General features: G+C 37.6%; 1 protein-coding gene and 1 long non-coding RNA gene across 2 annotated transcripts in view; one reads left to right on the top strand and one right to left on the bottom strand.

Moving 5' to 3' along the window:
- LOC137983163 (uncharacterized) overlaps positions 1 to 216 on the top strand; it is a 2,491-nt gene extending 2,275 nt beyond the window's left edge. Inside the window, exon 2 of the long non-coding RNA XR_011118914.1 lies at positions 1 to 216. This exon is cut by the window's left edge and continues 570 nt beyond it. This is a non-coding gene — a long non-coding RNA (uncharacterized lncRNA).
- A 66-nt stretch (positions 217 to 282) lies between these two features.
- On the bottom strand, positions 283 to 11,229 carry LOC137983162 (NF-kappa-B-activating protein-like). The gene is made up of 11 exons (XM_068830339.1): positions 10,977 to 11,229; positions 9,127 to 9,174; positions 7,140 to 7,220; positions 6,236 to 6,288; positions 5,750 to 5,855; positions 5,577 to 5,638; positions 5,407 to 5,457; positions 4,428 to 4,506; positions 2,071 to 2,220; positions 1,446 to 1,508; positions 283 to 958 (listed from the first exon to the last, which is right to left on the bottom strand). The coding sequence occupies exons 1-11, from the start codon at positions 11,138 to 11,140 to the stop codon at positions 853 to 855; spliced, it is 963 nt and encodes a 320-aa protein (XP_068686440.1). The 5' UTR covers positions 11,141 to 11,229; the 3' UTR covers positions 283 to 852.
- Between the last annotated feature and the right edge of the window lie 932 nt (positions 11,230 to 12,161).

Genomic DNA, 12,161 nt, shown 5'->3' with positions numbered 1-12,161 from the left:
CACTTTCAGAGGGTAGTTTGGGAGAGAAAAATTTAATAGATGATAGCTCGGATTTTCCTGGTCTTTTTTCAAATTGGAATAAGATCTGCTTGAGAACATCTCCAAGCCCTTATATAAAATTTAATGAGGAAAATGAAAGCTCTGATAGTGATAGTGATCAGTCAGCCCAAAGCAAAAAAGTAAGAATTTCTAAATAAATAAAATATAATTATTTTATTATTGTATGGTGTTTCATTTTGTAAGTAATAATTTAATTATTGTGATAACAATGACACACTTGAGCAAAGAATAATAATTATTTTTATTTACAAATTGTGTTTTGAAAGTACCATTATATCATCGCAACTTGAGGCTCTGTGGCAACATAATAATGGGAGAGTTTCGGGTACTTCAGAGGAAAAGTGGACCAGGAATCCTGAATTTAATACAAAGGAATGGGCACTGTGAAAGAAATTTCATGTAGGCTAGAAAATAAAGTCATTGTTAATATTGGTAAGCGTGTTACAAGCATTCATATTGGGGATCCTCTCTCAGCAAATCAATATGTTTATCTTGTGCTTGTTCCAAATCCAGTTGGAAGTGCCAAACTAAAACCGAAGAGACCCTGGGGATTTTCAGACAAATAAAGTCCTTGTTTATATTGGTCAGCAGGTTAGAAAAAAAACCTTCTAGTAGGGCGCTTCTATCAGCAATGCAACAGTTCCATCTTCCATCAGTCTGTTCCAAATCCATTTGGAACAATTTTTTTAGTCAGAGTTCCAGAGTGATCCTGGGTGTTTTCAAGCCCTTTCAACCTGCACTAAAGAACTCCTCTGCAAGTAGTGGTGTTGAAAATAAATTATATCTAAGAAATCACTTCTTGTTGCCAATCTTCTGATGGATCATCTCTCTGAAGTCTGAAAGGATCTTATTTTCTCTCTTTGATCTTTCCTCGTAATTGAACATGGCAAGCGCTCGTCTGAAAGTAACATACAAATGAATGTAAAAATGGAAACTTTTGAGATAAAAAGTTTAAAATTTTGAGAACTTGCATTTGAAATATTTGAGCTCAATTTCTTAAATTTACACTTAAAATCTACCACAACTGTTGTGAAACTCATTAAGGAGCATTTAAATTTTCAGGTCTGGAAATTTGCATGTTACACCTACATGCAATTCAGTCTTCACCTCTCAATCAAGAAATAGCTTCCCCTGTCTTCTGCGTCCATAATATCATTACTGAAGGACTAACCTCAATATTAAGTAACTTGACACATCACACATTCAGTAGAAGAGTTGGATGTAAAAAGATTATTGTTAATTTCGTCAGATAACCCATCTCTACATAATAATTACCGATATGATCAAGCTGAGATATACATGTACAACATACCAGTCCACTGAGAACTGGGTTCAAACCATTTCTGGTCAAGAGTAAACTGTTTTTAACTTAAAAGTTAACTTACTTTTCATCTGCACTGTAGATCTGATTCTCTTTCCTGAGACGCACAGCCTCCATGCGGCGATGCCTTTTGAAAAAAAGGAATTGTTAGATTTCTGGAAGTCTGTGTTGTGCCCACAGTATCAAGGGCAGTATTGTTGTGCATGGCATGCAATCCATTTTGCTGCCTCTCGGCAGCATTCCACTTAATCATGGTAATTACTAAATAAATATGAATGTTTATTAGACAATAAATTAGACAACAGCAATAACAGTCAAAATGATGATCATCACGATAACGTTGTTAAAAAGGAAAAGAAATAGAGGATATTACATGGGCACGTGGAGATATGAAATTTCTCTAAAGAGTGTTGAAAGATTATTAATTTTCATGAGTGAGCGCAGCGAACGAGTGACATGTTTTTAAACAAGAGAAGAGAAAATTTGTACATGTATCTCCAAGCGTCCATGTAATATTCTATTTATTATAATTATAAACACCAATGAAATACTAAATCATTTCACGGAAGGCATCGAAAGGCGTGTTTTTATATGTAACCATAGCAACAGTGGATCTTTTCACGTGTGAAGATATCATGTTTTCGCGCGAAAGCTCACTTGGTATTTATATAATAAAAAATATTGCATACCTGCTTCCGCTCATTACATAACCAGAATCTTCAAATGAAGCTATCTCATCACTTGTCAGACCAATTTCACCACGACGAGGGATTCTCTTTCCTTCTTTAACATACTGTGCCATGGCCTCTCCTTCTCCGGGCAACAGAGCACCGCCAAAACTAATAATAATAAGTTATTGTTATTACGTTTAGACTTTTCTTGATATGTGAAGCAACTGGTATAATCGTCTTGTTTATGCATGTCTTTGCAATACTTCTGGCACTAATACTGGTAAGTGCACAGGAAAGACAGAACAAAATTTAATTAGAATAAAATAGAAAGTATGAAGTGTGGGCCATAGAACAAATGGAAATTAAGTGATGCTTGCAAGCAATAAGCAATTTATACACCTAATTCCAAAATGGCCGCCATTTAAATATTCTTTTGTTTTTATTCAAATTAGCCCTTGATGCCTCGTTCTTAAGCTTAAAATTCAAAAGAATATTTCATCTTGAACGAGGCAACAAGGGCCAATTTGTATGCACATAAATCAGCGGCCATTTTGGAATAAGGTGTATTGTCTCTAATAGCAGACACCATAAAAATTCAGGTGGTTCCAACAAATAATAATTGACTTGCTCCCATTGAACTGAGTGGCTTCAAAGCTCAGTAGGTAGAGCATTGCACTGGCATCGCAGACATCAGGGGTTCGCATCCCATTGGAGCTGTCTGAATTTTTCAGGTATCTACTCTAAGAGACAATTATAAGTATCGCAATCTTCTTATAGTTTTGCCTATGCGCGAGCCGTCAATATTTCGTGGTATTGCCGTCTCACTTTTGCATCCTGTGATTGGTTCTAATGTTGAAATTGACGTCGTTGCACTGAATTGGGTTGCTGATGTACGCAAACAAATACGTTTCGCAGGTAGAAAGAATTGAAATTTTGATCAGGCGCGGGTTGATTAGTTTACAGTTTTATTTATCCTTATAAATGATGGATCGCGATACAAAACAAATTGTGATTTTGAGACGGCAACACCACATTATATTGACAGCGTTGGGAGAAAATATATTCCGGAATATATTTTCTCCCAACTAGCCGTCAATATAATGTGGTATTGCCGTCTCAAAATCGCAATTTGTTTTTAGAATTGCTTAAATTGTCCGGATAAGTGAGAGCATCACTTCTTCATTTTGTCTTGGAGAGAATGAAGCACATACATTACCATGCATACATGTACATAATGTACTTAAATGACCCCTGCCCATAAATGTGTTCCCCTGTAGGGCCTTTTCAGGGCCATTGAAACACAATCGATGAAACAACAACTTTAAGTACCCCAACTGTGTGGAGAAAAACCAATAGGCTATTTACAAGTGCAGCAGACAAGTTAAACCACAGAATACCAGAATCAAATACATCCAGTGGTCAGGACGATTTTTGAACCTGGGGTGTCCATGATATCTCAAGACAAGTGCTCTTAATCACTGGGTCACACTGCCTCCCACGTGTTTGTACTTAAAACAAAACAAAGGTCACCAGTGGCCTGTTTCTCAAAAGTCCCGAAACTTTTCGGGCCTATTTTGGGTGAAACAATTCCCTTTATATCTTCGCAACGCAGAGGTTCTAAGCCATGAAACTTCGCAATCCTCTTAGGTTTTCTTACAATTAAAAACATGTTAAAGGATCAGCTTTTAAAAATAAATGGATTGCAGTTTGATGACTGGCTTTTTAGGCCCGAAAAGTTCTCGGTACTTTCGAGAAACAGACCCCAGGTCTCCTACATGTGCACAGATGCCCTTTAGGCAATGCATGGGAGGTCACAAAGCTAAGATTGACACTGATTACAGGGTGTTTCAAAAGAAGGCTGTAAGCTAATGCCGATGTACCTCTACTTCACTGGCCTCTCACCCCGGCCAATTACATCAACTTTAATAATCATTATCTAAGGCCTGCGCCAAATGTTGAACTTCACAAGAGACAAACTAAACGGTAGTTTGGGTCAAATTATCCAAATTAATTTGGGTTGACCTGTAAGCTGTAAGATTGTTGGGTCAAATGTCAAACTTAAGTTATGTTGAATCAAATGGAAAAGCGAAAATCTACATTATCATTCAAATTTTTATTAATGTTATAAGATAAGTGCGACTCATGAGAAGTCTGACATTTGTCCCTGGCTCCATCCTCACATGTTCTGTCTGACGCAGATATATAAAACGTGTTGGTGGATCCAAATACAGTTCCTGGAACTTATTTGAGTCAAACATCGGACTTATCATGAACTTGATTTGTTTTATTTAGTTCAGCTCATGTGAAGTTCGACATCATGGCCCTGCCCCAACGCAACCAAATTAAACCACAATTCATTTTGTTGTGGGGCTTACTCTCTTATCTCCTGGTTGCCTCCTTCTTGCATAAGTGGCATGGGACCTACAGCAGAGTTATCTCCTTCCTTGCTCTTTTCTACGCATGCAAAGTGTAAATACGTTTGGAACATTTCAACTTTTTTTCACAGGCATTGTAACCAACAAAATAATATTAATTAATTCCTTTACAAAAGCTAAAACATTACACAATCATACAAGTCATGTACTTTGCCATTCCTTTCGTGGAGTTTTACTTTTGATAATCTACACAAGTTCCAATGAACAAACTACCGTAAACACCTGCAGATAAGGCGCACCCCGAAGTTAGCAGCTCAAATTTTGGGAAAAAAAGGTTTTTTAAAAGAAATTAAAAGAAATCAAAAGTCAAGTCTTTTAATTAGACATATTCTTCATCAACTGTTCATAGAACGTAAACTGGCTATTAACATTGAAACAGAACATACTTCATTATTATTATTATATTATTATATTATATTATTATTATTAGATTTTTGCATCACAACAAGAACATGAGTGGAACATTTGTAGCTTAGTAACCAGGCATTAGATTGGATGTTAAGATGGAAAACTGGACACCAGAAGCAGCCTTTTTCAAAATTTTCCACAGATAAGCCGCACCCCTGATTTCTAGCGACAATTTTTGGGAAAAAGGTGCGGCTTATCTGCAGGTGTTTACGGTAATGAGATGAATAGGTCTTTTCCTGAGAGGGTGCTGCATTAACCAATTGACCCCTGGGAGTAAGACTTGACAGATTTTACTCTGTCTAACGCCAGACTATTTGTCTCGACAAATGCGGCACCGTGGGGCGCCTTTCTAGGAGCGAAAGGGTTAACCAGTCAAAAACACAACTGAAGACAAATTTTGTCTTAATCCAGGAACAACTCTCATTTTCATCACAGCTGAAATTTCTACAAGGACAAAAGTTTTTTAGCACACATACATGTAACTGTATGTTCCCATGTTAAACATAGTTACCTTTTTTCTTTTCTATCCACGCTTCTTGCCATTCAACATCAGAATCATTTTCTGCGAAAAAAATTACAACTGTTGAAAAGACAAAACTAACAAAGATTTAATAAACACACCTAATGTTTTATCAACTTTAGCTTATTAGTGAAAGAGTTTATTGCAATACATGTACAAACCTGATTCCTCCTCACTCTCTGAGCTTGACTTATGTCTCGCTTTTTTCTTTTGGTGTTTTTTACTGAATTTAGAAAAAAATATATTGTAAAGCTTAAAATCATAATTATTAGGTTTTAATCAACACTAATAATTTTTTTATAAATACTGATAAAAGTGAGAATTTAATTTGTACCTCTTCTTCTTGTGGCGGCTTTTTCGTTTCTTTTTCTTTTTGGACTTCTTGAGCTTCTTTTTTTTTCTGTCATCATCACTGCTTTCGTCTTCGCTTTCACTTTCAGCTGATAAACAAGTTAAAATGATCAATAAGTTATTTAGCATTTTCAGCCCAATGGGTTCTATAATGACATGTTAAATTGTCAGGCACACAGATCAGATTAAAATCTTCAGGTGTCACAGGCGTGACAGTATTCTATTCAAAATCTGGCTGTAATGATCTGAGTTCAATTCTTGGCTATAAACGCTTGTATGGTCATACCGTATTAAATAGCCAGCTTGAATTGTCTGTATCCTCCTATATGTAGCTATAGTTGTACATGCAGTTGGAATTCTTAAAATAATAAATTAATTATACTAAAGTACATAAGAGTGCCATAATTATTTTTCTAGTAAATTCAACTAAAAAGATGTTTACTTAGTGACTTGCTCTTAATTCACTTACATTTATTTCGTAGTTTTTTGTTTGCGGCTGCAGCGACAACTTCCTCATCAGAACTAGAAAAAGTACCTTTTTATTAATTTTGACATTTCCACTTACTACAATTCTGAAAAATGTTATTTATTATAAGGATTATGGATAAATTTCAAAGAGGTACTCAAAGTACTCAAAGTACTGACCTTTTATTGCCTCAAAAGAAGCTCCAAAATCGTCCTCGACTTATACACGGGTCAGTATAATTTATTATAAAATGGGGTCAATTTTGTTGGGCTGGACCAACACACGGTGTCTTTATAATAAAAATAATAACTAAGGAGAAAGAGCTGCCTTGGTATTACACCTGCAAATGGTTAGACTTTCAAGTCTTCTCGGATAAAGACTACAAACTGTAGGTTCCGTCTAACTTACCTTTCCTGTACTAGGTAGTCTCCTTTGCAGCCGTTATTGGGGCATCACGCCACTCTTGTCCCACTCTTTAGGGGGGCATTGCGTGACATCCAAAAAACAGCTGCGAAGGAGACTACACCTTAGAAGGTTACATTGGAAAGCCTAGATATTCTCTGCTATTCTTCTTAATCACCTTTTCCCTTTAAAGAAAAAGAGGGTGTAAAAAAGGTGTTGTTATATTGTTGTTGCTAAAAAAGCTGGCGACCTCTGATCATTATGTATTATACATGTACCTAATAATAATAATAATAATAAAAATAATAATAATAATAATAATAATAATAATTGCCATGCTAATTGCCGTCGCAAGCACAGCAATGACACAGCTCAACAAGTCGAACCGAAAGCATAACTATCTACCTATAATTAATTAACTGACCATGAATTTGAGTGCTGTGAATAAAAAAAGAAAACATTCAGCTTAATGTATTCATTTTTTTTATTACATTTTATTACGTACTCAGGGGGAGCTTCTCGGGGTGACAGGCCCCAAACTTCAATGACTCCAGAAGCACTGATTTCTTCACGAGCTTTTCTCCGTCTGAAACATTATCATGAGACAAAGTTGTCAAAAGTTATGAAGTCTAATCAGAGACCCATAGGGGTTGAAACGTGTAACGCGTGTTCACAGCTTCCGAATATTCAGCGCGAACTGATTGGTTGAATCTTTCAGTGCTAAGTACCATATTTGGAAAGCACTCGCTGTTGTTGTTCCAAATATGGTACTTAGCAAATTGAAAATTCAGAAGCTTGTTTCTCAGCACACAAGGGGCCGTTACATGTTTCAACCCTTATGGGTTTCTGGTCTTAGACTAATATAATTGCTAAGGCATGATTATCTTCATCCTGGTTTCCGTACCTGGAGAAAAGCCCTCCTAGATCTATCAAAATTACATGTACCCCTATGTGCTTATTCATTGCCAGGATGCACTGTATGCCAGCCAAAAAGCCAAGCCTGTAAGTCAGTTGAGAGTAATCTGATTAACTTTTCTCTTATTATTGCTGTGCCTTTCATAAATGTGCATCTGGACTGTCAAGCAAACATTTTGCCTTCTCTAACTGCCAATCATGTTTGTAGCGACAGTTGGAAGACTCTTAAATCAAAGCTGACAACAAATGGCTGATTTCTCACCCACAACTGGGAGCCAAGCAAGCCAACTACAGGGACATTGTGTTGTGTTCTTGGGCAAGACACTTTACTCTCATGGTGCCTCTCTCCACCCAGGTGTATAAATGGGTACCGGCGAAATGCTGGGGGTAACCCTGCGACGGACTAACATCTCATCCAGGGGGAAGTAAAATAATACTCCTAGTCACTTCGTGCCACAGAAACCAGGATAAGCTCCGGCTCTGATGGGCCACTTGGCTTGTAATCAGACTTTTTACTACATGTATTACACAGTACATGGACAGAATTTTGGAAGTCTTGTTACAGGTTTAAAATTAATAACATTTTCAAATGAACTCTCTCTAATGCAAGTAAATAAAGAACCAGGGATGTTACTTTGAAAAACAGGTTGTTTACTGTTACTTGATTTTAAAAACCCATAAATACAGAAAAAATAATTACCAACATAACTTGGCTCGTTAAGAAACAAGTGACTGACCTTCGCAGTAAGCCTTTAGGAAACTTTTTTAAAGTGCTACTATGGCCAAAAAATCAATTCTTTGTCTTCAGATTTCAAAACAATGTTAACTAAACACTAAGGGTCGATTATTAAAACATAGTTTAGACAGTGTTTAACTTAACCGCGTTCTAAGCCATTTTCAATATTGCCAACAGCCATATCTTAATATTGTCTGCTGCTGGTGATAACAAGAAGGTTTGCATTCCAAACAAGACAGCAATTTATCTACTTAAAATATACCGCTTATAAACAGATTTGGAGGTCCACTAATTGTCTTAAGCCGTGGCTTAATTTAGACTTTGTTTAAATAACTGGCCCTAAGTGGCCCAAGTTATAAGCCTTGATTTAAAAAAGAAACCTGAATTTTCCATTTTCATGGCGGCCTGCCATTACTAATTAAAAATTAATTCCTGGAAGAGCTGGTGCGAGAAGAAAATGACATCACATACCCATTAGTTTAAAAATACAATGTAGTTTGCATACATAAGCTGCACGTACCCACTGAAATTTCAAGCTAGTGAGAAAATTATTATATCACTTTTCCCTAGATCCAACCCTCTGAGGTCCAATCGGTCAGTTTTGAACATGACTGATGGTGGACAGGATAAAAATCAAAGCTCAAAATGTTCCCAGTCAGGTTTTTAAGCAAACACACTTTCAAAATTTGAAGGAAAAAAGGAAATGATTTCTTGATCATAGTAAAACTTAAAACCTTTGTAACAAGTTTGGTTAGATTTCAGACATAAAGGAGCTCTATTTAAGCTCGTTAAATTTGCAGACTGCCTGCATTCAGTGACATCCTTGACAAACACAACTTACCTGTCCATAAAACTCTCTGGAGTGGGCTTTCTCTTCCGTCTATGGTACCTTCATTAATTAATAAAAATTTGATAAATGAAATTACATAATAAATATCACCATGACAGAAATTAATATTGCATCACATATGGCTACTGTTGCTCCACTATCATAAATAATTTATAAGCTTGAGAATTACGTATCATCACAAAGTGATTAATAAATAACCATAATTTGTAAGGGTGAGAAATAAGGTTATGATCATAAGGTAAAGACTTAAGTTGCAACTAGTACATGGAATGTTGATAACATAACATAGGCTCTTAAGTGAACCATTGCAGAAGGATGGCAACACAGCTTACCCTACTTGAGAAATACAATCATGTACTTGTACAATGTAACTTGCACTTTCATTGAGCCACGCTTTTGAGAAACCTAAAATAACATGACCTCCACACAATCCAGACCAATTCGTCCCAGTGACAATAATTATTAGTCTTGACATGATAAAAGTCTGTCAGTAGACCTGTAGCACTGTTTTTTTTTTGTGATTGTCTTACTGGGGGAGGGGGGAATTTGCTGACATTCAACTTGGACTGTATGAATTATACTATGGCGACTGTATCCCCCTTGCGAAATCTTGTGCACCCATCCCACGGAAAGTTAGTGTTGATGTTGGATTAAAAACAAAAAGAAACCACTCATCACTGTGTTGTATTAAGCTTATTAGTGGTACTCGTAATTGAGATATAGAACTATCACAATACATTAATTGTCAGTCAGGTCAAAAGTGTCTTTGAACTTCTTGTCTAGTGTCCGTGTGCAAATTTGGACAATACGGTAACCTTAATTATGATCAAATATAAAGGCTAAACTACAGATATCAGGGCTACATTCAGAGACTCACTGATGAACCAGCTTGTTTGGCTGGTTCTTTCATCCACTGCCAAGCCAAACAAGCCAGTAGTTCCACCAGCCCTGTAATGCCATGGATCGAAACTCACTTTGATCCAACCGCCATCCACAATCCCGGACGGCATTCTTCAAACCGCACGCCTCATGATATGTTTGCTAATTGTAACTTGAGCCTGCTGTGTCCCATGCATTCTTTTGGTATGTACTTAAAGTAGGGTTATTAAAGTGTATCATTTTACAGTAATTCTGCTGGTGTTAAGTGAGCCCACAGTAACATGAAGTATCACATGAGGATTCGGTTGCTAAGTAACCGCCGTACATGCTCAGCACAGCGAGTTTCGACCCATGGCAGAGGCAGACTGCAGACTGCAAACTGCCTACAAATAGCACTGATAAACAGTATTTAAATCTGAGCATCCATTTCAAATAGCGCTGATAAACAGTAGTTAAGTCTAAGAACCCGTTTTCAAGCAGTTAGCTTTCAATAATTGTGATTTAGGGTTGGTCTGCAGTCTGCAGTCTGCAGATGTCAGAAACCGTCGCAGAGGTCTCTTTTGCTGAACTCCTCAGCCCAGCGAACGCAAAAAGAGAAGGGACCTCCGCTAGAAGGGAATGTTTAAAGCTGAATAGCTTGTGGGGTAATGTCCACAAATGAAATCAAATCAAATTAATACATATCAAATCATAATGGTCTTTGCCGAGAGGGGGAAACCGGAGTACCCGGAGAAAAACATCTGGGAGCTGAGTACAGAACGAACAAACTCAACCCACAGATGACACAGGGCCAGCACATGCAAATTAGTTAGAAGATTGCTTTTGTAGAACGAGACACACAACAATGGCAGCTTTTGTTATTCCATGATATGGAAACAAGTGGCCATGCATACTGTAGTTAAGCCATGATATGAATGGTTAGAAGATCTACTAAAACTTTTAATTAATACACATGTACGTACCTGTGACGTTCTCGGCTCCTGCTTCTAGATCTCTCGCGACTGCCGCTTCGACTTCGCGATTTTGAGCGAGACATTGAGCGCGAATATCGACTTCTGTGATATCCATTTCTAGGGGATGGACTACGGCTACGCTTTTTGATGTTATCGTCAATATATCGAGCCATCTTCTTTCGAAAATCGCTCAAAATCGGTGCGAAAACATGTCAACACATTGCAAATGAAAAGTTGGAAGTTTGTGGAATCCAGTGTCCTCGCGGTCATGACCTTGTGGATCTGCCATGTAACATGACTGAAACGTCTTCTCCAAAACTCAGACCTCGAAAACTTAGACCCCAGGGGCCCGTTTCTCGGAAGTCCCGAAACTTTTCGGGGCATTTTCGGGTGTCACAATTCCTTTTGTATCTCAAGAACGGAGAGGATTTAAGTCGTCAAACTTCACAGACATATTTCGTTTAGTTAGCTTGAAAGCAAGTTAAAAGGTCGCCTTTCCAAAACAAGCGGTTGGCAGTCTCACAAATGGCTTTTCGGACCCGAAAAGTTTTCGGGACTTTCGAGAAACGGATAACTGACCCGAAAAACTCAGACCCTCTGGGTGTCTCGAAAACTCAGACCGGCAAAACTCCGACCCCCTGGGAACCCCCCTGGGTGTCTCGAAAACTCAGACAGGAAAAACTCCGACCCCGTGCGTGTCTCGAAAACTCAGACCCGAAAAATAAAACATATTTACACCGCGTCAATGCCGCAAGCCGAATTGTTTCCTGTTCGTCGATACAGTGGCATTACGTGCACTGATCCTCAAAAAATTATCCGCCAAGAAAAGAAAAAACATCTTACAGTGTTACATACGTGCAGCGATCATAAAAATTATACTCAACATTCCTAGAGAATTTTATTTTCGTTATCGCGTAAGCCAAGTTTATATCCACAAAGTGTCGTGTAATTACAAGCCATTCGCGAGGTGTGTTGCGTGATGGTTTCCTGTGCAATTAAAGGACCGGCGTCACCCGACACGTTCTGGATATAAACCAATATAAGGAAATTTTCAATGCGCTTATTGCATAAAGATGTAGATTTTGACTTAAGTAGTAAGAGGACAGGTAATCTGCAAATACAAATTAAATATTCTCTCATTTACATTATACCGTTTCTTTGACACCAGCTAGATTACAGCAAAAAGAAAGCACA

Source organism: Montipora foliosa, chromosome 13, assembly GCF_036669935.1.
Source record: "Montipora foliosa isolate CH-2021 chromosome 13, ASM3666993v2, whole genome shotgun sequence".
In the NCBI taxonomy this organism is placed as follows: domain Eukaryota; kingdom Metazoa; phylum Cnidaria; class Anthozoa; order Scleractinia; family Acroporidae; genus Montipora; species Montipora foliosa.
This window is presented reverse-complemented; position numbering and strand designations above follow the sequence as displayed.

Bases quoted from the DNA above. Each gene is read 5' to 3' on its own strand.
- LOC137983162 (XM_068830339.1), bottom strand. From the start codon at position 11,140: ATGGCTCGATATATTGACGATAACATCAAAAAGCGTAGCCGTAGTCCA. The intron at 9,175-10,976 runs GTACGTACATGT...TAATTAATGAAG, and splicing joins AGGAGCCGAGAACGTCACAG to GTACCATAGACGGAAGAGAA. The intron at 7,221-9,126 runs GTAAGTTGTGTT...ATAATGTTTCAG, and splicing joins CCAGAGAGTTTTATGGACAG to ACGGAGAAAAGCTCGTGAAG.